The 25376-nt window shown below is 33.5% G+C and overlaps 1 protein-coding gene across 1 annotated transcript; it reads right to left on the reverse strand.

Moving 5' to 3' along the window:
- Positions 1 to 1663: 1663 nt before the first annotated feature.
- Positions 1664 to 17483, reverse strand: LOC114269929 (SNF1-related protein kinase catalytic subunit alpha KIN10). The gene is made up of 11 exons (XM_028211299.2): positions 17224 to 17483; positions 9800 to 9990; positions 9396 to 9580; positions 9056 to 9238; positions 8786 to 8917; positions 8415 to 8600; positions 6648 to 6737; positions 6480 to 6563; positions 4974 to 5099; positions 3559 to 3792; positions 1664 to 2048 (listed from the first exon to the last, which is right to left on the reverse strand). Exons 2-11 carry the CDS (start codon positions 9984 to 9986, stop codon positions 1932 to 1934), a joined length of 1524 nt encoding a protein of 507 aa, XP_028067100.2. The 5' UTR covers positions 9987 to 9990; positions 17224 to 17483; the 3' UTR covers positions 1664 to 1931.
- Between the last annotated feature and the right edge of the window lie 7893 nt (positions 17484 to 25376).

The raw sequence follows: 25376 nt of genomic DNA on the forward strand, positions 1-25376 counted from the left end.
GTTTAGTTATTCTGGGCCAATTTGAAATTTATTTTATCCTAAGATTAGTTAATCAAATTCCACCTCTTATTTGCAAATTAAACATGGCTTCAGAATATTCAAAGCTTATTTGCGCTTTGAGGCTGTTTGGTATAATTTACCTGATCTGTTTATAATTTTTTATGTTTTATTTATTCTAAAAGTCTGTATCAAACTATTTATTGTAACTTCTGTTTACAATTTATTAAATAAAAATAATTTAAATAAACTAAAAATAATACTTATCTAAAAATTAAAAGAGGAGTACTTTTACTTTTAACTTTCTAATTATTAATTTTTTAATTTAACGCTGCACCAAACAAGCTCATGTGTCGAGTCAAAAATCTGCAATGACTTAAATTGAGACACTGATAAGCTCATCAGGCGGATCTTTGAGCCACTCTTTGCACAATGTCTGGGTGCTTGAAAATGATGCCCTAGACCTCAAGTTAATATAGACAAACAACCCAAAATAGAGGAACATAAATCAAGATGTTTCCAAACATTGCTAATAATTTATGTTTTCTTCTTGAAGTAACTACTAGAATACTACTCCCGCAATGCAGATCTTAACCCTTGTTTGGTTTTCATTTTGAGACTAAAAAATCATGAAAGTCTAAATAAATTACGTAAGTTAATAAGATAAAATGTCACATCCAAACCATAATCATTACATTTTTTCTCTCAAAAGAGTCAAAAAATCCAAACCAAACAAGGCTAAAAAAATTCCAACACAAAAAAATTGATTATATTAACCAATGCTAAACGAAGCTTTAATTAACTTTGCGGCTTTGTTTGGTTGTGGAGAAATTTGTTAAGGGAAGAAGAAATAAAAAAGATAGTTACCAGCTCATTCTGTGAATTATATATTTTAAAAAAAAAATACAATTCAACTATTTAAACTTTTCAAATCATATTTCAATACAAACTAACACAAATAAATTAAATTAAAATAAATCAAAACTTACAAACAAAGTCAAAATGTCCCAATATCACGTTGATAAATTTATCAATATCATTACTAGTCACAAATTACTATTCCACAAACTCAAAACACATGTAAAATTTTTCACAATTTTCTCATTATCCACATGAGAAACAAATACATAAATAAATATTCACTCTATCTTATGAGTAAATAAATCCAATTAATAAAACTGTCAGTAATTATTCCTAGAAAAGAGTGAATAAACAAATAAAAATACCTTCGGCTTCATTCACTTTTTTCTTTTTTGACTATTTTCTTTACAAATTCCTTTACAAATCCAAAATCCAAACACAACATTAAAAGTTCATTTTGGTTGTGCAAATTGATCTTTTTTTTCCTTTGCAAAATGTAAAAACTTCATTTTAAAGGTGGAAAATCATATAGAATTTCTGTATACAGAAAAACTACAAATAATCAAATATCACAACACAAGCAATACCAAGAGAAACAATCCAACCATAAAAAGACTAGTGCCTTTGATAAGCAAACAATCCAACCGTCCCAAAACTAGGTATACCAAAGCATTAGAGATAGTAGTGCAAATTAAATTGTTTTATTTGAATCAATAAATTTGTATAAAAAAAAAATCACAATAAAACTATCTAACTTGAGCGCGCACGCGAGAAAGAGAGAGAGAGACAGAGAGAGAGAGAGAGATTTGGACAAAATTCCATTCCAATTTGAATTACACAAGATCTATCTCTAGCAATGAGACCAGCCTCTTTGGCTGGCTCTACAAACTCAAAGTTCAACCTATAACCATAATGCACAAGTAATATGAACAAAATTAAATTTATTTATAACAAAAAACAAGAAAGGGAGAAAACAAAAATAAAATTAAAAACACAACTCTGCATGTGCAAAAAAGAGACATTTACAAACAAGAAATGCCAAGTTTTCTGCCTCTTCTTCTCCTGAAGCCTTTTTAATTAAGAACCCCGAGCTGCATGAGGAAAGCAGCGCAAAGATCCAGGAAGAGGAACTGTGGACCGCTCACTCTCTGCAGATCAAGCAGATAATTCTCCTCCCGAGTCTTGTACAGCTGCAATATATAAATCGATAGATCCATATCAGCATCAACCGGTTGATCATTTGATGTCAAAATAAACCACACTAAAGTAAAAACATTTCCCAAATGACAACTAAATGGCAATCTTTCACACGATGGCTAGGGCTGCAAACAAAACGAGTAGAGCTGAGCTTTGCAAGGCTCAGAGCTCAATAATAAAGAAAAAGTTCAGGTTATTCCATATCAATGCATATATAACTCAGTTTATATTGTAACATGAATAATTTATTTATCCTATTATTTAAAGAAAAAGTTCAGCTGAACTTGGCTCATTTAATAAAGAAAACGAATTGAATCGAACTGAACTGAGCCCAACTCATGAACAACTTGGTTCATTACATTTGCGGGCCTAAATGATGGTGGTAAAGGTACATGGAGGGGTGGACCTGGGGGTTCAGCTTTTGCTATTGACAACTCATTCAAAAAGAAAACCCCATCAAATAAATGTTTCAGATCAAAAGGAGATCTTTTTTGGACTATGGAACTCAAAAATACACAAAATTTTAACAGAATCTCAAAATTGGATGCATGAATATCAAAGTTAAAGCTAAAATGTAAAAGCATGCATTGCCCGTTTCTTTCAAGGATAACTGAGCGTTAAAAGACCAGAATGACTCATAGGAAGATTCTAATTGCTCGATACAACTTGATTCTTTTCTAGTAATAATCAGAAAGTCAATCCGAAATTCACTTGATGTCAAGAAAATGGACCAAAAGTCAAGGAAATACACTCCTATTAGCTTAAACTTGTCATGGTGGTGATGGTATTCACTACTTTTTTACTGAAGTTCATAAGACCAGCCTTCAAATCTGAGACATTTAAACAGTTAAAAAGCGCATGATTCAGTTATAATGGTTTCATCATGTTTTGGTTTTTAGTTCTGTATGTTTAAAAAGTTTGGAAAATTGGGAACAAAAATTCGCTGGGGAACTTATTTTAAAAAATGGCAACAATTTTCAAAATTTGAGGAATAAAAAAAAACAAAAAACTAGTATTTCCACTTGTTTTCAAAACAAGTTTTTATTCTTGCCTGCCTCCCCCACCCCTACGGCCACCCCCATCCACAACCTCCGACAACTCACAAAATACATATTTTTGTTTTTGTTTCTATATATTTTAAAAACATGTGTAACAAACATATTTTTTGTTTTTAACCCAAAAACAAAATAAAAATAATAAAAAAATTTGTTTCCAAAAAACAAGGAACTTGCAACGTTACCAAACGGCACCTATCAATCATTTTAAGATTACAATGATAAAATGAATTAGAATCATCAAATATTACTTAGATATTCATGATGGAAAATACATACACAAAAAGTGTAGGTTTCAAATTAAATGTTCTAAATTGTCTGATCATGACAAGTTCAGGAATGGGTAACCTCCTAAGCAAAACAATCTAGCGATGCAATTATGCAATATGATATTTTTCAGAAAGTATCAAGACAATGCATAGAAGAAACAGATGGAAAAACAAAATACCTGCAATTCAAACTTCACAATGCTTTGAGCACGAAGATCATTATGAATAATGGCAGATTCATCACTGATATAATGGTTATCATGATCATGATTACTACTCATGCCTCCAGGATTATGCAAGTCATGAAACCACCGGCACTTAATGTTATAGTGGCCAATCTTTTTCCAACGCACATTCAGTTCTTTCAGAGCCAAGAGAACCTGTGTCATTATCTCACGAGGATGGGCTGGAGACTGACCAATTAATAAAACCAGAATCAGCAACAATTATTGTAGTTCAATAATTTGTTGCTGACAAGATCATTACGGCTAGTAATGGAAGGAAAAAAAATAATGGAGGACATTTAGGCCTACATGGTACTACTTTCATTTATTCTCACTTCCGTTTTCAATTCTCATTTCTGTATTTTCAAATATAAAAGCAATGGAAAGTTTAAAAACATAATTGCATCTGTATCAATTCCACTTTCTGTGAAGTCGAATTTTTTTGACAACACAGAAAAATTGTCATCTTTGGATTTTATTTTATATTTTGAACAACGTTCAAAAACATTTTCAGCCAAATAATTCATTTTCTGTATTGTTTTTTTCATTTTTGTTTTCAAGAACTATTAACAGTCCTCCAGAACAGAAGTAACGAAAGAAAAGAACAATTGTGGACATTGAGGCCCGCAAGATACCATTTTCTTTTATTCTCATTGTGGTTTTCACTTTTCATTTTCTGTCTTATTTGAATATAAAAAGATGGAAATTTTGAACATAATTGCAGTGCATCATTCATACATTCTGCAAACCTATGAAGAACGGACACGTCAAAAATAGGTGCCATACTGTAGCGGTGTCAGACATAGGGACACGCATGTCCAAATATGGATGATTTATTAATTTGTTTAAATGTAGTGGTTTATATATGTATTTATATTGAATTAATGTTAGTTTTTATTAATTTTGATTGTTTGGTAACATAATATTAATCTACATAACAAATATATATATAATAAAATAAGTAAAAATTTGCCGTGTCCCCCACCGTGTCCATGTCCCCATTTTTTTGAAATTACCATGTCCCGTGTCTGTATCCGTGCTTCATAGCTGCAAACTCAATTTTTTTGAGAACTCAGAAAATGGTCAGTCTTCAATATTAGTATAAAAAATTTCTGCCAAATGCATTTTCTGTATCGGTTTTTTGTTTGTTTCCAAGAACTATTAACAGTTCTCCAGAACGATCACAAGCAGGTCCTCAACCTCTAGTGTTCTTTTTGAAAGTCAAGAAACATAATAGATGGTTCAGAAAAAAATAAAATAAAATTAATGAGTTACTAAGTTGTGTTGGTGGAGCTCCTGAACTACACTAGGGAATATCTTGTTCATATTTATGCATCATGATATGAAGTCTAAAAGCAAGTAACTTGAACCTGCAGTCCAAGAATCCACTTTCTCTCACTTGGCAAGTGGGACCTCAAACCAGAATCTTGAAGAAAGTGGGGTCCAACTGCTAAATTTAAAGCATCATCTGCATGCATGCCAGCAGAACCACTCTCCTGAAAAGTACAAAATCAAATTCCAAGATAAGGCGTCTACATCTAAAATGCATATTTACATACACAACATATACATGTATAAAACCAATGCCATTTGGACAAATCTCCAGGGTTGGCCCATTTATGGACATTCTGCATATACATTAAGTGTTAAACGCAACATTCATGTTTAGAAGCAGAAAAAGATAGAAGCAGACAAAAGTAACTACCTGTAAGGTGAGACATAATACCTAACACATTTAATTATTTTTATGAAAATCATGAAATATTATTTCTTTTGACTTTTCATTGAAAATTCTGCAAGGTTTTATTGTAAAGTTCACAGCTTAAAGAAGCATTTTACATAACAATCTTTGCAAGGTTATTGGCAATATTTAGACAGAAGTAGCAGATCTTAACCATCCTAAATAGGAAGGCTATTACTCTTCTATACATAATAAATAAAATATGACTCTGGAAACAGTTTATTGAAGAGATGACATCAATAGACATGCTGTATCAATGGGAAGAAGAGATGACTTCCAACTAGCTTTTTCCCTAAACCTAACCAATGAATGATAGGCTGACTTACGATAATAGAAAACAATTCAATCAAAGACAGGTCGGGGGCCGGCGGGCATGCCCAGCCTTAGGCATGAGCATGCATTGATATAATTTAGGCTCAAGATCATATAACATATCGATGGCATAGCACAACCTTTTACTACAGAATGAGCCTCAGAGCTTTTCAAAAACTCAAGATCTGATAAAAAAAAAGGTCTCGAAGAGTTGGTTCACATAAAAATAAAAAATTGAGACTGGTGGCTCGTGATTTCCTCATGTTGAAGGCATAAATTAAGCAGGCTTGAGTCTGTAAAGATCATCTCTCAAAGCATTTCTCATGAGCAATGCCTCCTAGCATAAACCTAAAACATTTTCTTTTGTTTTGTAAAAAACAGGGAGAAATTCTATTTTCTCTTCTATTTACTATGACGACAAAGAATCAAATTATCACTATATTTATTCGTTTATCCACTTCTTCCTCCAAGTGCAGGATAACCCCAAGGTGTTTTCTCATGAGCAATACCTCCTAGAATAAACTTAACACATTATTGTGATCCCATTTAACGAGATACATTGGATATAACATGGTTCTAGAATAAAAGGGTAACCCAATTGAGGATAATTATCAAAGTCTAGCAGCTAGTGTTAAAAGTGCCTCAAGGGAAAGTTACCAGAAACCAAAATGATGATAACTTCTAAAGTATGATCACATATATGAGAAATATAAGACATGCGACTCCACAACAATACGTTTCCACATTAAAAAAACTAGAAATAGTATTAAAGTAGACCAGAAATTAACAATTTCACACACCAAAAAAAAAAAAAAAACAGCACCATGGATTCCTGAAACTCAGCTCCTAGATAGCCACTGGAAACAGGAGACCGATTGTCAAACAGCAAGTAATATGCAACAGTTGCCTGAAATAAACTGTAGTAAGATATACAACCAAACTGATAAACAAACTAAACATGCAAATCATATAAGAATCAGATGAGGTATACATCATTTTGTATTCTGTTTCGAAGAGATTCAACCAAATGGTTCTTGTCCAATCCCATCTTAAGCACTTCTTGAAGAACATCCTCATCAATCTGCACCACAGTAAGTAACCCAGTTCATTTAATCACATAAAACAAGTACAATAAATACATATTTTGAGCAGCCTCATTAAAATTTTAATCTCAAGTTCCTACACTTTTCCCCCATTAATTCAAATTTTTCAGGTACTCACAATGTAAAATCTATAAACATAAATGCAACAACTGAAACTAAGATCTCTCTCCCAAGTTCCAAGCATTTGGTAATTTCCTGGAAACAACTATGACGTCTGGAATCAGTTATTGGTTACTGAAATCCACTTTACTTTCCTTTCCCGTTAGGACTTCCAACTTACTGTTTTCTTTTATCTACTGATACGTTAGGACTTGATTGCCTTATGGTCTATTGCCTTTGATGGTTTCTAACAAAATAATCTCCATCTTGACTGACTTCTAGAAATGTCTTAAATTGTTTTGTGCTTTTAACTAATCTAATTCAAATAAGTTTCCGTCAAGCATGAAAAATATCAACCAAAAAAAAAAAACACCAAAGTCAATGAACCTAATTTTAGAAAGTCCTTTTTCTTTTTCTTTTTTCCCTAGGGTTTTGGACCACTTTGCTCACGATTCATGATTGATGCATAAAATTGGATTATGACACTAGTCTTCTTGAAAATTATATTTTTATGGAAAATGAAATACATAACCCTATTGTTAACCCTACTTTCTCACCTCTAGACAAAGAGTGAGGGGCTCCCCCCTGCATTTATTAATGTGGGTGTTCCTTGTGTCTAGGAGTGAGAAAATGGGTTTTGCATAGCAAACTCAATTTTTTAAAGACAAACAAATAAGTGCCCCTCTTTCTTTAGGCTATACTTGGAAGGTAGGAATGGAGAAGCAGAAGGGAAATGTAACTTTAGGTCTTCTTTATTCCATAGTTTAGGCGTGTCTTAGACATGTTATTCCAATTTCCAAGTGTTACCAATTCAATGCAGCATGAGATAGCCAAAATAAGTGGGAAACTCCACAACCCCCCTATCAATATTTCACATTCCTAGACTATCAAAATGAACAAGGAAGGGTAGCCCACAATATTAAAAATTCTATTATTTTCCTTTATGAGATTCGTGACTTGACTCAAATGCATAATGACATAGACATAAAAATGTCATGTCTAGTAATGCAACTCCTGGTAATAACATTCCCAATCTTGATCTTTTATTCCTCCCATCCAAATGGGGGTCCTAGGTTTTGCCATTATCTTTCAAGATTTGATTGTTCTTCAAATCAAAGTGTTTTGTTCTTTGTCTATGCTAATGTTCTAATGTTTCATGTGAACAGTAAAATTTAAAAAGATCCTAAAATATATTGTTATTATCTATGCTATTTCAAATTTGTCTTTATGGAAATATTTATTAGAGAATTAAGTCTCACATAGCAGACCAAAAATACTGTAATTTCTTGGTGAATTTTTCTAAACTTCAAATTTTCATTTCTATTCTTTCTTAATACGTATTAATTGCATGTTACATGGATATTTTCCTTTGTGTGATTCCTGTTGAAGCATAGACTAAGGGGGTGGGCGCAAGGCAGATGGTTTTAAAACAGACTCCCCATTCATTAGAAAACAGTAACATTAAGTAGGCAGCAAATAGTTCTCTAGCTATGATACATGGTAACTCTTAACATCCTCGTTAGCATTTGCAAACAAATGAATAGCCATGAACATACCTTTTTTATAAGCTGCACTGGATCTGGTGGCGGAACAGCTAAATAGCGAGGAAGATGAGTTTTGAACCAATAATGCTGACGGATTTCAGGAATGGATATTCTCTTCATTGGGTCAACCACAAGCATCCTCGGAATCAAGTTCCTTGCTCCAGGTGACAAATGGCTAGGAAGAGTATAAATTCCAGCCTGAATAACAGAATCAGAATTAACTGAATGATCAACACCCAAGGTGACTAGTTTTAGGTTACATCAACTGATTTGCAAGTTTGATCTTAAGGCATGAGACCAAGTTTCCCTACAATCCACAACGTAATTGTATATCTAAACAAAATTATATATTATCTGACTTCAAATTAGATCATAAGAAATACCTTTATTTTCTTGAAGAGGTTTGGAATATTTTCATCATCAAAAGGAAGAGTGCCACAAAGAAGAGCATACAAGATAACACCACAACTCCAAACATCTATCTCGGGCCCAGCATATAGCTTACCTGAAACGACCTGCGCAAAAAAATCATGTGGTAAAACTTCATAAGTCCAACCGCTAGCCTTGTATTGCATGTTATAACTCTTTTATTTTTATTTTTGATAAATACATGTTATAACTCTTTTTTTATGACAGATAGCATTAGTTTAAACCTCGGGAGCGGCATAATTTGGGCTTCCACAACTTGTCTTTAGAAAATGGCCATCCCGCATAACATTGCTCAAGCCAAAATCAGCTATCTTCACATTGCCTCTGGAATCTAGAAGAAGGTTCTCAGGCTTAAGGTCTCTATGAACCACCATGTTTCTGTGGCAGTACTCCACACCAGAAATAATCTACAAGAGAAATAATCATAATAACATTACGATCAACACCAAGAATAAAAATCTCAATTGGCCGCTGATATAACAAATGCAGTAGCGAAACATCTCACCTACAGTGGAGAAGACAAAAAAATAATAATAACACAAAAAGAAACATAGAAATTCCTACCTGTTGGAAAAAACTCCTAGCTTCATCCTCCTGTAATCTACCCTTCTCTACAATGTAATCAAATAGCTCCCCAGACTTTACATACTCCATAACCACATATATGTCTGTCGGTGTCTCTATCACCTCATAGAGTCGTATAATATGTGGATGCACAAATAACCTACATATTTTGATTTCTCTTCTCACTGCATAAGGTCCAGTATATTTTTTTCAAAATCTCATATTTCATCTTCAACAGAACACAAAAATAAAATTGAACAAAACTAAACAGATAAAAAGCATCAACTCAGATGAAATTAACATCAGCTGTTGCTGGATCATAATCCAAAAAATGGTGCTAGAGAAAATCCATCATATATAACTTCATAAAAAAGTGAATTAACCACATAAACATAAGGTCATACCTTTTTCCTCCATTTCAGGGCTCTTCATTTTCCTACGGTTAAGGATTTTGATAGCCACTTTGTACCCTGTCAATAGATGCTCTGCGATTTTCACTTTACCAAATGAACCATGGCCAAGAGTTTTTCCAAGCCTGTAGTTTCGTAGAAGCATATCGGTAGCAGTGCCTCTTCCTGGTGCTCCATCCATATTCCTGTCATAAAACCAAAGCAACAAATTCAAGAACAAGCATATTCGTAGAAAACAAGCAAACAAGAAACATTTTGACCAAAATTCATGTGCATGCTACTTGAGGTTTGTCCTAACACTTGATGGATCACAGAGATTCTAGTTTGCATGGCAGTAGTAATCAAGCATGCAGATGCATATTGAACTTCATTATAGGCAGCCAATATTTCTTCCTTCAAATCTGGCAGCAGGAACAATTCACATTGAACAAGAATTTCCCAATCTGGTCATATTCATCTGCCCTGCTCATCTCCTAGATTAAACCCATTGTTTGCCACATGTACCAATGTATGTGACATGCACTGTTTATCATATGTACCAATGAGCATGTTGAGTTGTGGTTAGGGAGGAAGTGATGGGATGATGGATTACTTCTTCAGGCATGGAGAATTTGAAAAGAGTTTAAATGTCTCTTTTATTACTTTGATCCCAAAGAAAAGTAGCAAATAAGATATTAGGGATTTTAGGCCTATTAGCTTATTGAGGGGAGCATATAAGTTGCTTGCTAAAGTATTAGCATTTAGGTTTAAAAGCATGGAAGGAGGATCATTTGTGGAGGGAAGACAAATCTTGGTGGTGGTGCTAGTGGCAAATGAGACTATTGCCTCAAGGCTAAGGAGTGGGGTCCTTGGAGTGGTGTGAAAGCCTAACATCGATAACGCATACAATCACGTGTGCTAGGACTTCCTCATTTATGTGATGGAGAGGATGGGGTTCGGAATGAAATGGATGGAAAGCTTTAAGGAGAGTTGTGCAAATGGCTCCTTGGTAGTGACATCTCATTTTTTGTTTGCAAATGATAATATTATATTATGTGGAGTAGGCATGACACAATGAGGATATTTGAGGTGTGTTCTTTTATGTTTTGAAGCAATGTCAAGCTTTAAGGTGAATCTAGGGAATTCAAAAGCTCAGAGCTAGTACTAGTGGGGGAGGTTCCCAACATTGATTTGTTAGCTTCCCATCTTGGGATACAGAGGGTTGTTTTTTCCACTTCCTCTTTTAAAGCTTAGTTAGTTTCGCATCTGATGGTGGAGCACCCCAACTAGGGAAGGAGACACGGGTATAAGGACATTAGAGATTGTCAATAATGCCTTACTGGGGAAATGACATTGGAGGTTTGCTTGCGAGCGTGATAGGTAGTGGAGTGGTTGAGGGGAACGGACATCTTTAGAAGTTGAAATGTCTTGTGGCCTTGGGATCTAGAAGGGGATTAGGAAAAGTTTATGAGGAGTTTGAGAAGCATACTTTTGGTGGGGAATGGAAAGATACTGAGGTTTTGGCTGCATAGATGGAGGAGAGATGAGAGATTGACCATGCTTTCCCCTTAGTTTTTCATGTCGCAGATAATGAGGAAGCTATAGTAGAGGAATTTTGAAAGACAACGTTAACAAGTTTTTAGGACATCGATCTACGGAGAGGGCTACAAGAGTGGAAGTTGGATAAATTTATAGAGCTTCTACAGAGGTTGTATGGCATATCTACCATTGAGACGGGAAAGGATTCCTTGAGATAGAGAGGTTGACAAGATTGGGGTGCTTCTAGGTGAAGGTTTTTTATGAAGTTTTAGTCTGTTTATTCCTTAGAGAGCCATTTGGCACTAGGGCCCCTCTCAAGGTGGCTGTTTTTGGTGTGTTGGGCATGAATTAATTTCGCTAATAAATAAACAAACAAATACAATTAGGCTATGTTTGAATTAAGTATCAGTAGATTTAAAAGAGAGAGACAATTTAGGAACTAAAATATCCATCAGAATATTCTTATTTATGACGTTAACTATAAAACTTCCTTTAAAGGAAAACAATTTCATAAATTTAAGATCCCGTCCACTCTATATAAGGATCTAGCCTCATTAGGGGGAACCCTCGGACATCAATTTCTAGTCCATTATATACATCCTCCTCATCCATTCAATCTAATAATTCAGGACACGTGGGGGATAAGCATGAAATATATAATTTTATATATTTATTATATGTTATATATATGAATATATAATTCAAAGATAATAAAAAATGCAATATGACACTAATCCCTATAAATTAATATTGGTTTTATTTTATTATTATATCTTAAACTGTTTTGTTCAAACTTATAATTAGTTTCACATGTCTAATCGATAGACACGTGTGTTTAAGAGATACACACGCGTGTCCTCCAAATGTGCAAAGAGCAAGGTTCTGAAAATCGATTGCAGTCACCGTAACGGTGGCGGTGGCGGTGGCGGTGGCGGTGGCGGTGGCGCGGTTGCGGTTGCGGGATATAAAGGCCGTAGCGTAACGGTTGCGGTAACTGGAACCGTGAATTTTTTTATTTTTCACACAATTTAAAAAAAAACTTACTGATACGCATATTTTTTTTCCATAATCATATTTATTGGGTTTTAAAATAAATATTGATCAATTTTTATAAATTTTTAAATATGATCTAATATATTTCATATTTTTAAATCACTATAAACTGAGTTTTTTACATTTTATTTTAATAATTAATAACTTTATATGTCATAAATTCATATTATTATTGTGACAACCAAAAAAAATTATTGGATTTAGATGTATAAAATTATTTTTTTAATTATTATACTTGTGAAAGCATATGTAACTTTTAATTTGAATAGTTTTAAAAAATAAATTATACATGCTAATGTAGTCATATAAAAATTAAAAAATAAATTATAAAGAAATTTTTTTTGTTTAGGTTTGGATCACTTGAATATTCATTCTCTTTTTGGATAACTAGTAAATAAAAATAAAATAAATTAATCAAAAAAAATTGACATGTATAAAAAATGTATTAATAATAATTATAGGTGTTATGTTTTCTAGATATTTTACAAAAATATCAATCACTAAACAATGATAAAAGTAAAAGAATAAATAATAGCCTAAATATATATATAAACAGATAATAATCGCACTTATTATTATTATTATTATTATTATTATTATTATTATTATTATTAAACAATATATAGATAGACGGACACAAACAAAATGGTTAAATGATAGCAGCTGAATAGAATAGCATAGATCTTACAGTTTTAACAAATCAATAATATGTTCTTCATCTTCTCTCTTCTCTCTCTATCTCTTACTCCTCCATCTTCCTTTTTCATCTTCCCTCTTCTCTCTCTATCCGTCTTCCCCCATTTTTAGTTTTTTTTTTTTTTTTTTTTTTTGAAAGAAACAGTTTAGAACCGTTACGTAACGGTGCGTAACAGGCTATTACCGCACCGTTACAACACTACAGCAGCCGCTACGGCCAACACACTTGTGAATCTCAATCACACTGTAAAACCGGCCGTAATGGGTGGCGGTAACCACGAAAACCGTTACGTAACGATTGCGGCCGCTTTTTAAAACCTTGCCAAAGAGTGTCCAAGTCTTTGAAAAATATTAAAAAATAAGACACGCTTTGCAGAGTGTCAGACACATGTTGGGGAAGTGTCCAAAGAGTGTCGGTGTCCGACATGGACACAACAAGGATACATCACCTTCTTAGAAGTGTCCGTACTTTTTAGGTTGTAATGGTGTGGTAAGCACTAGATTAACTCTCTTGTAATTATGAACCAAATTTTCAATGGAAAGCTTCACAAATTCACATTCATAAGTGGCATTCTTCAAATCTCTATTGTTTGATGGTGCTAGTAGGAATGGCAACGGGCCGGGGCCGGGGCCGGGGATCACACTCCCCGTCCCCGATCCCCGATCGTGAAAATTCTCTCGGCCCCGGCCCCGATCCCCGACGAGGAACCTATTACCACCCCGGCCCTGCCCCCTAACGGGGATCGGGTTTCCCCGACCGCGACAATTCCCCGGCCAAAAAAAAAAACAATTCTAAAAAATACAGAATTCATCAACATCATCAACAACAACAATATTTTCAACAGATCTAATAGATCTGAGCTCAAAAAACATCTAACAAATAAAACAAATTCTGAGCTCTTACAGATTTAACAAATCAAAAAAATCATCATTTTCATCAACAGCAGATCTTCATCAACAACATCTTCATCTTCATCATTTTCCAAATCTGAAGAGAAAAAACAAAAAACAAAGAGAGAGAGAGAGAGAGAGAGAGAAACTATAGAGAAGGAGATACCGTGAGAGAGAGACGAAGAGATACCGTAAGAGGGAGAGGAAGAGCCGCTGCCAGTGAAAGAGAGAAGGAGGAGTTGCCACCGTGACACCGTGAGGGAGAAGGCCGGTGAGAAAGAGAAGAGGAGCCGCCACCAACTAAACCGTGAGGCGGGGAGAGAGAGAAAGAGAGAGGATCCTTTGAAAATCGGCGGTGAAGGAGGCGTCGGTGAGGGAGGAGCGGCTATGAGGGAGGCGGTCGACGGTCGTGCGTGAGAGAAAGAGAGAGAGCGGGGGGGCTTGGGTCTTGTGTTTGTATGAGTGAGAGAGAGAGAGGGGTAGGCCATATGTTGTTAATCAACCAAATACTAAACACTGAGCACACAGATATATCATCTATATATATATATAAATAGGATCGGGGGCAAAACGGGGCGGGGGCAGGGGCGGGGCGGGCCGGGGTTGGAAAATATAACCCCGTCCCCGGCCCGAATATCATCAGGCATTTATTTTTGAATACCATCCCCGGCCCGTCGGGGGTATTTTTCGGGGAAAAATCACTCAATTCGGGGTCGGGGGATTGGGTCCCCGTCGGGCCAGGTTCAAATTGCCATCCCTAGGTGCCAGACCTATAGAAGCAGATCTGACCATAGTTTTTCAACACAATCCTCCTCCCAAACACTTCCTCATCCAACCTTTCCCAACAACACTCCACTACCACATGTTCTAAAACCTATTTGTGACAAACTTCTATGATCCCCCTTCATTTATGTATTTATATTTTAATTGATAATTAAGTTTGGTCCAATGTGTTATCATGTCAATTCCAATTTGTTCTTGTTCTTCACTGGGATAACAGCAGGTGCCAGGGTTAAGTCATTCTTATATTGCCCAGTCTCACGCCTACTGATATCATATTGGATTACAGTTCTCAGATTAAAACTTAAGTTTTAATTACTAGGCTAGGCAACAAAGAGATCAATGTCTTAGCTAGATAGTTGATTCTGTTATGTCTTGGATCAAGTAACAATGCATAGCACTTCCTTTGAAGTTTAAGGTGTACACGCTTCAAAGCATTTATTTTCTTTATGGTCCTGCAAACAAATTTAACTACCAAAACTGTCTGTTTTCTATATCAGAATACCAAGAAAAGACAGAAAAATTAACAAATAAATTGCCTCGGTAATCCAAGAAGTTCCTAATCCAGGTTTTGTTCTTGCTAGACACAAACTCAAGTGCAATCTCTTGGCATCTCTGTCTCTACTGAATTTAAAAGTCTGAGAGATGCTTATTCCATAGCATGCTTTTTGTGTCTCACAAGCTACTGACGATGGTTCATATCCAAAGACAGAGAAATGCTATATAGATATATAGTTATATAAAGAAAGAAGAAGATCAAAAACATCATTCAAGTCAAAGCAAAGTTCACAACATATGGCCTTACTAAAACAAGAGGGGGAAAGGAGAAACAAAAGAACCAACAAATTTCACAGCACTCATATTAGACTACATCATCTCTATGCCCATAGCTATACCTTCTGACCACTTTCTTCTTCCTCAAACACTATCTTCTGCACTATCTTCTACTCTATCTCCATAACAGTTACTATCTCCATCTCCATACGATCTTTTTGGATGTAAATGGGTTTTTTTCTCAAATCTAACAAAGGTGAAACCACAGAGAGATCAAAAGCCCCTTTTTTCCCCATAATATTAACCCCCTACCCAAAACACACACACACACACCCCACAGGTTATTGTGGAATACAACACAGCACCACACTATTAATACAAGGTAATGAATGAGGATAATCAATGCATAATCTGGACGAGAAAATTTTCCTGCAGGGCAATGCATGAGACAGTCTAAATGGCTCAGGCAGCAGCTACCATTATAAACCTGGCCTTTTATATTGTTTGTTGTTTCATTAAGCTTTTAACATCTGAAGCACCCTCCACGCATATTGTCACAAAGTAACACTTGAATGAGGCTTCTATAGGGCTGACCCTGACACTTGCCATATTTATTCATCAGTCATGAGCAGATGTGCCAGATGTACAACACTAATAAACTCCCAACACCTAGTGTGGAGCTTCATGTCTACCAATCTTAATGACCACATCATTATCAACGTTACACATGCAGGGAAACTCCAGATTCAAAGCAAAACTAAAAACTTATCTTGTAACAATGAATCAAGCAATCAACTTCATGATGACTACATCTTTAATCAAACAATTGTTCCCACCGATTCAAATATCATAAGGTGTCCTAACCCACTTACACATTTATACTACTATAAAATGTCTTCTCTATTAGAGTAAAAAATAACATAGACCCTCAATACCTCCAAGAGATTGCTACAAACAAAAATTAAAAATATTCCGAATAATCGTTATTACCATTGATGATACCTCATTATAATAAGAATATATAATGTAATTCAATCTCATATTATTGAACCCCAAATCCTTCTAATTGGGTCTAGCATTGCCTCTTTCACTTTCAATTACAACAATCATGTGGGAGTCCTCCTCAATCTCATGCTGCTAGTTTCTCAAGATCTATTCTTTGCTCAAACAATTTAAAACATTGGACTATCAAACAAACCAGAGAATAAACTTTGTGCTACCCACAACCAACCATAAAATCAGTAAAAAAGAAATAAAATCAAACACAACCAAGACTAATTTTATTTTTTTTTTCTATATTTTCTTGGATTAGTCTAGAAAAAATATATATAATTCATCAGCTTTGCTACCCATGTTCTTAAATTGTTCATAAACTTTGAAATGTCGTACCAAAGAAAGAAATTTTCCACAAACTGATTACTAGCTATCAGCTGCATAAAACAAAATTAAAAAGAACAATCTAAATCTATGAATCACAAGAAAGTAATAAATTACCAATATGTCTAATTCTAACAAGATCAACAATTTTGAATTAAAACCCTAAAATTATAATCTTTCAAATTTCGCAGAAACGCAAACAAATATGCTAGAAAGAACAGTCGATGAAACAGAGAATCTGAGATCGTAAATGCAACACAATATACTTAACCTAAAAAAAATTGTGAATACAATATATATCAAAATTTATAGAAATACATTGAAACAACCTTTATATATATACGGAGACAGAGCTGATAGAAGGGTAGTGATCGCGGAACAATTGAAACGTAGAGTTTGGTATTTTTTGATTCCTCGCTAGCAATACTGTTTGTTTGTTGTTGTCGATATTGATTGTATATTAGGAACAATTGTTCATCATTACACGCTACTGGGTCGAACCGTATATGAACGGCTCAAGTGAACCTTCTTTCTTTGGTCCGAAACGGCTCAATCGGAGGCCTTGGAAAGAAAACTGGCCGTGTTTGGTCGTGATTTTAAAATGTGATTCAATGGGGTAGTTTGTGTTTGGTCGTGATTTTAAAATGTGATTCAATGGGGTAGTTTAAGTATGGTGTTTGGATGGAGTTGTGGAATTAATTTTTTACAGCTCTGCAAAATGCTTTATCTGTTCTGTCAAAATTGAATGCGTGTTTCAATTTTTTTTTTTAAAACGGGACGTCCGGGCGGTTGATCGGAATAGTGATTTTTTTTTTTGCAATTGATATATAATCGAAAAAAATATTTTCTGAAATTTTTAAAATTTTTTATGTGCTTTAAAATAATTTTGAGTTGTATGAATTGTAAATTTTTGTATCAAATTTTAAATGTCACATCAACAATTCCCTAATCAAAACTCTTTACCAAACAAATTTTCTACACTCAAATTATAATTCCACAACACACAAACTCAAAATACAACTCATACTCTCAAATCACATTTACAAAACTCTACCAAACGCTACCCTAGTTTCTACCTGTTAAAAAAGCGTTAGGATCCTCTAGAGTGAATTGCTAGATCACATTTACAAAACTCTACCAAACGCTACCCTAGTTTCTACCTGTTAAAAAAGCGTTGGGATCCTCTAGAGTGAATTGCTAAAGTGATCTCCTACAGTGATCCATGGATAGCCGACACGTGTTGCACTCAATTGCCAATGGTGGAGATTCAGCCGGAGTAATTTTGAAAAAAAAAATTCAAAATTCAAATTTCTGGGTTTCAGAGAGTTAGAGAGAGAGAGAAGGGCTGAGAGAATGAGAGAAGAGGATTGCCGGCCCGCCCCGCCCCGCCCCCGACGCGCCGCCACCAATGCCCTGCCCCCCATACTCCAAAGAATCACAATCTTCCCTCTCATCTTCTTCATTCTCCCTTCAGTCCTCTTTCTCTTTTTGATAGATATGAGAAAGCTGACACAATAATACGCTTGATTTGATCCACATGACAAGGTTTCTTAATGGATGGATCGATTTTGTGTTGTTTAATTGGGACAGAGTTTTGAGGTCTGGTAGGCTTCTGTCCAAAGATTGATAAAGATGACAAAGAGGTTTTCTTCTCATATATATATATATATATATATCCTAGATCTGGACACAAACAAAACATAGGATTTTTGTGTCCCTCAAGGTCGGTTTTCTTGGATTTGGGCTAAAAAAGGTTGATTTATTTACAAACCTCTTTTGATCCTTTGGTATTTGAACAAATCTCCCCCAAAAAGAAATTTATTGTAGTTATTTTTCTGGGATTTCCTTGTTTTCTATAAAATTTTGATTTGTTCTTTGGTTTTGGTTAAGAAACAGGTTGATTCTCTTGTTTTAGGTTCTTTGTAAATTTTTGGGTTGATTTTAAGTTGATCTTCTTCTTTGTTTTAGGTTGATTTTCTTACCATTTCAGTTAGATTCAAAAGAGAAGAAGAAGAAGGGAAGGGGAGGAACGACGTCGTTCTGGGAGGGATTGATCTCAACCCTTGATTCGATGGGACAGGTGTCACGCTCTCATAAATTCACTTTACCAGATCACTCTAGGAATTCACTCTAGAGGATCCCAATGCGTAAAAAAAGGGGATTATCGCTCAGAATGAAAAAAAAAATCACAAAATATTTTTTGGGAAATTTACAAAAACAATTCAGGGTTTCGCGTGTTTTTCAAATTAAATCTCATAGTTTCAATTTTAACAAATTAAATTCTAGAGTTTCTTCAGTGTTTCAATGTGAACCCTCCGTCTATATCCGTTTGATTGAACTAACAGAATCTGGACAAAATTCTCAGATTCAAGCACATATGTTCAAATACTTATAGCTCCCTAGTTGTAATTCCGTTTCGTCTTATTTTTGCATCATTGGATTCACCTCATTGCCTAGTTTTCATTCCATCCCTCATACGCCTTGTTCCATCTTTTTTTGTGTGCCCTTGGAACTCTGAAAGTTGGCCAAAAATAAGATTTTTTTTTTCGTTTATCTTATATCTCCATACTTTTTCCTTCCTCCTTCATTTCCACAATTATTCTCTCTTTTCCTCTTCCTTCATGACCCTTTCCCCACTCTTATGTTTCTTTCTGTTCTTGTAACTCATATACATTCATACTCAACGACACTGTTGCCGTCGGAGGTTCGATGGCCACCACGAGCTCGGTGGAAGGGCCATGAAAGAAAAGGAAAAAAAGAGAATAATTGTGAAAAGAAAGTATGAAGGAAAAAGCATGGAGATAGAAAATAGAGGAGGAAAAAAAAATTATTTTTTGCCAACTTTTGGAGCTTTGATGACATAAAAAGAGGTGGAATAAGGTGCATGAGGGGTGAAATGAAAACTAGGCCATAAGGTGAATCCAACAAAGCAAAAATGAAGCGAAACGGAGTTACGATGAGGAAGATACAAGTGCTTGAATATGTGGGTTCGAATATGAAAACTTTGCCCAAAGAAAGAAAAATCTTATTTTTGGCCAACTTTCGGAGCTCCGACAGTATGTACAAAGAGGTGGAACAAGGTTTATGAGGGGTGGAACGAAAACAAGGCCATGAGGTAAATCCAAAGAAACAAAAATGAGACAAAACGGAGTTACGACGAAGGAGATACAAGTGCTTAAACATGTGTGTTTGAATCTAAAAATTTTGCCGAAAGAGAGAAAAATCTTATTTTTTTCCAACTTTCAGAGTTCCAACGGCACACAAAAAGAGGCGGAACAAGGTGTATGAAGGATAAAATGAAAACTAGGCAATAAGATGAATCCAATGACGCAAAAATAAAGCGAAACGGAGTTACGACGAGAGAGATACAAGTGTTTGAATATGTGTGCTTGAATCTGAAAATTTTGCCCAGATTCCGTTAGTTCAATCAAACGGATATAGACGGAGGGTTCACATTGAAACACGGAAGAAACTCCAGGGTTTAATTTATCAAAATTGAAACTATGGGGTTTAATTTGAAAAACATGAGAAATTCTAGGATTTTTTTTTGTAATTTCCCCCTTTTTTTTATAAAAGCGTTTTCTAATGTTTAGTTGTGTTTTAAAATTCACTAGTGCTTGGGGCTCGAATTGTCGAGGCTGTTATCATTTTTATTTTTTTTAATTATTTGTTGGCTTATGTTTTTTTTTACTTATTTGTTGGGTTGTGTTGATTTGGTTTTCTTTTTTTTTTGGAAGGGTGGACATCCCGCACCAACTCAGCCGTTGGACTGATTGGGTGATAAAATTGACTGATCAGTTAGGCTAGTTAAAATTTGTTAATTTCATATAATTTTTTACGAGTCCCTATTATATTTTTATTCATAACTGATCAATCAATTTTATCATCCAACCAATTCAACCCAACTCACTCCCCTTATCACATAGGTTGAGTGAGTGCGGGATATCTAGCTTTTTGACACACCCTTACATATAACCACTCTTCTCTAAAATAAAAAAATAAAAACAACCACCCAACAGAGCCCAACAAATAAAATAAAATAAAATAATAAAAAACACAACACATCCCAACAAATAATAATAAATAAAAAATAAAAAGAGAAATTCGAGGTATTCGAGCCTCAACCATTCGAGGCCCCAAACATTTCCTTTTTAAAATTGATGTATTAATAGTTGCTTTAGTAGTGATGATAGTAGTAGTGGTAAGATGAAAGTGGGAATGGTGGCAGCGATAGTGGTGCAGCAACAGCAATAGTGACGATAACGGCGATAGTAGTTGTGCGGCGGCGGTGGCAGTGGTGGTGGTGGTAATAAGATAGAGAGAGTAGTGTTGGTAGCTGTGAGGCGTTAGAGGTGGTGGCAGGGACAATGGTGAATATGGTTGTGACCATGATGGTGGTAGAGGTGATGATGGTAGTGGTGGTAATGTGATGGCATTAATAAAACTTTAGTTTGAAAAATAGTTTCTGCTTTTTAAGAGTGAATTTTTTTTTTTTGTTGCCAAAATAGACTTCTTTTCCATTATTTTCCATTAAAAAAATTGACTACAAAAAATGTTTTCCATTAAGATTTTTGTCTTCCCTTGTAGCAAAAGATAGAAAATATGAAAACTATTTTCTACTCAAACAAACGAATATAATTAAAACAAAGGTAAAATAGGAATTTCAGGCAAAAAAACTAAAATATCACCCTTGTATTGACTCACAAGTATAAATAAATGAAAGAAGAAAAGAAAATGAGAAATATAAAAATAAAACATTGTTGTCAATGTAAATAACAATATGGGGACAACAAATTGTATAATGCTTTATTTTATATTTAGTGTATTAGTAATGTAATGCTTCATACTATTTACAAATGAACATTCGAATAATTTGTTCCATTATTTTCCATCAATCAATTTTTGTGATTACGTGATAATTTATCAGTAAGACCGACTTGTGATTACGTGTTGGGAAGTTAAAATAAGTTTTTTTTTTTAACTAAAATTTATAAAAAGATAAAATAAGTTAAAATAATTAATAAAATAAAATATTACATTAAATTCATAATTATTTTATTTTTTCTCTTACAAATATCACATCCAATTATAAAAAAAATTTAATCATATTTCCAAACACATATATTTTAACCTATTAAAATAATTTAAAATTAAAATTGTCTTTTAAAATCGCCAATTTTCTAAACGAGGTCATAGTCAATGTGAAAGTACTACTTAGCCAATATATAAATCACTGATATTTTCTATTTCATTAATATTCAAAATGTAGTTTGTATATCTAATTTATTCTTAACATAGTGTTTGATTGGAGGATTTGAGAAGGAATTTAAAAAGAAAAAGAAAAAAAGAAGGTAAAATGTAAATAAAATATATTTATATTTCATCTAATTTTACACAATTTTTTTTTTCTTTCTAAATTTTTTTTAAAAAAAAATTTCTAACCAAACACAGCATAAAAACATGAGAAACGAAAGTTGCTAAGACACCGTGCGAGTGAACCTACAACTGATAGCACATAACAACTGATGAAACCCTCCTACCCTACCTCAGCTCTGATGAGATTTGAACCTCCAACCTCTCTCATTCTCTCATTGAGTTTTCTCAGTTTGGATGGCAGTTGATCCAAATCAAACCATGCTTAAAAGGCCTTGGCCCAATGGTAACAAAGCCCAAAATCTTTCCATGATTCTAGACCCTCCAAGCCAGCCAAAACTTTGTTTATGTTTTCAAAAGCATCCACAGTTTTAATATGGTTTTCATTTTTGTGCCAAAATAATTTTAAAATTTTGAAAGCCACTTTCTAACATTTTTTTTTAAGAAGTATATATATATATATTTTTTTAAATCCTAAAAATAGTTATAGAAAACAGTTCATATCAGATAAGATTTATGTATTTTTCAAACAATGCATAATGAAACAAAATTGTAGCAATAATTAAGATGAAATTAGACATTAGTGGCCTTTATGTCTTTCACAATCATGTGACATACAACTTTATCTTGTTGGCAAGATCTGATCTGAGCCATGATCTCTGCTCTAATCTAAGCCTATTAATAAACTAGCATATTGAAAAATCTCAGTCTATTCAATTAATAATCTTTCCACTCTCTAGTCATTGTTTCTTGGATATATGTGAGAAACTTTTATATTCTAGCCTCATACAATTCTGCATGAACTAGAATTAAATTTTAAAAAACATGCAATCATATTTTTAACTGTTTCCTATTCAAATATTGTCTTGTATATCCAAAGTCTTCAATGAAATTGCTCCCTACTTTAATCTTTGGCTCCACAAGTTCTAAATAAATTAATGAAAATTAAAAGAAATTTTTTAAAAATAATAATAAATATAATTAAATCAACAACTAAACTTCAAATATTTCACGCTTTGGTAGTTTTTTTTTTCTTCTTCTTCCCATTATAAGAAAACATGCGGGCACTCAAATCTTAAATTTGATTTTAAAACGTTTGGAGTAATAGTCCTAAGCTCTAATCTTTTGGAACTATAAGGCAATAATAATTTGAAAGACTATATTAGACTATATTATCCTTACTTGTATGTCTATCGATTCACGTGTCACTTATTTGTCTAGTGTCACCTATCTATTTATCTACCTTACTTACGACCAACAGTTTAGCTACTGTGGTTAAAAAATAAAAAAATAAATAAATTATCCTTCAAAACAATTATTCATTCTCACTAAACAATTTCATTAATCATGCCGTTACAACCAAAACAACACAGTCATTTGACCTAATGTCATACAACCCTTAGAATTTCTCAACAATTTTTCCAAAGTATATTCTACTTTTGATAATTTTCTCCTAAATTATATGTTTATTAAATTCACTTATCGTGTACGTGCATGATGGTGGTTACCTATATATATTCAAGTTTTTTGATGAAAATTGTTTGTTTTCTCGTTAGGAGATTGTCGGCAGATCACATCTCACTGATCTGTAAACTCATATAATTAAGTCATCTTATGCTTCAATAAGTATTTGGATATATACAAGTTTTGTTCCCTAGATATTATTATTATTGTCATTTGCTTACAAATTTGGATTTGACAACAATAAACATATTGAATAAGATATCATATCTTATACTTTTAATTTAATAACAATGGGGATAATTATATTCCCTCACTGATTGTTTATATATTAAAAAAATCTTGTAATGATTCCACGCAACATTAAGTTTTAAAGCTACATTTATCCAACTAAAAATGATTGATGACTGCGAATATATACTAAACAGATATGTAGAAAAATTTAATAAATGCAACATAATAATTGAGTATGATAAAATATACCAACTAGAATTTGGTTTGGTCAGCAAATGTCCAGTATTATTTTGTGGATGTAGATTTTAAATTAGGAATGCAACTTGGCGGGCTAACTCGAACAACCTGAGTCTAATTCCAGAAATTATAAGGCTTGTTAGCTGTATAATTTCAAATTTGATTAGGACTACTTAAAATTTGTCAGCCGAAATTAAAATTGGACAAAGCTTGGGTGGAATTTTTCACAAACTGAGTTACCCGAATAACTCAAATTCCATTGTTAATATATATTAATTATATATAATAAACATAAAATATTATTAATTACAAATTATTTTGTCACCGTTTGGATTAAATCATATTGTTTGGTGCACATTACTCAAACTAATTTTCTTATTATGGTTCATGTTTCTATTTTTTGAGAACTTTTTCTTTTTATCTTCAAAAATTGCAATACATTAGTTTAGGATAACTGAAGATAATTTTTGTGTGTTTGAATTTGAGCAACTCCAAACCAAGCTCAAATTATTTAAGTTAAACTTGGGCTCAAGCTTGGGTGAAAATTTTGGGCAAAAGTCGAGCTCGGGCTATCAGGTTTGGAAAAATCCTAAATACTTTGGGTTGACTTTGGACAAACCGTTAATGTACTCGAACCCACCAAAGTTGCAAACTTATTTTAAACTCTTTTTGGTAGAACTAATTTGAAGTAATTTATCAATCCAAGTTGCATAAAGACCTATAAAATAAACTAATTTGACTTGTGTTTTGATTCAATAAAAATACATTTTAAATAATTATGTAAATAACTCAAACTTGATTATATTTTGAAAATTTATTAATTTTTGAGATTGGTTCAATAAACTTATATTCATTCTACAAAAAATCAAATTTTTTGAATTTAAAACTAATAATTAATCTTAATTTAATGCTCGTTTAAGATTAATTTAAAAAAACAAATAAACTAATTATGAACATATTTGGAAGATTGTTAAAATTTTAATTAAGTTTAGACAACTTGACTTATTATACGTAACTACTCAATTGAATAGAAAGCTTGATCATGATGAATCATGGTCAAAATGAAATAAAGAAAATTAGAATGAAACAGGTTGACTTTTCTTGTTATCTTGTTTCTTTTCGTAGTTCCATTGAAATTTAAATGCTTCGTTACAATTTAAAATTTTTCTAAACACAC

Source organism: Camellia sinensis, chromosome 15 (assembly GCF_055761805.1).
Source record: "Camellia sinensis isolate YWXY chromosome 15, ASM5576180v1, whole genome shotgun sequence".
Lineage (NCBI taxonomy): Eukaryota > Viridiplantae > Streptophyta > Magnoliopsida > Ericales > Theaceae > Camellia > Camellia sinensis.

Excerpts from the sequence above, each read along its gene's own strand:
- LOC114269929 (XM_028211299.2), bottom strand. The coding sequence starts at position 9,986 with ATGGATGGAGCACCAGGAAGAGGCACTGCTACCGATATGCTTCTACGA. Across the intron at positions 8,918-9,055 it reads CAAATTATGCCGCTCCCGAG|GTCGTTTCAGGTAAGCTATA; the intron begins GTTTAAACTAAT and ends TTTTTTGCGCAG. Across the intron at positions 2,049-3,558 it reads TTGTGAAGTTTGAATTGCAG|CTGTACAAGACTCGGGAGGA; the intron begins GTATTTTGTTTT and ends TATATATTGCAG.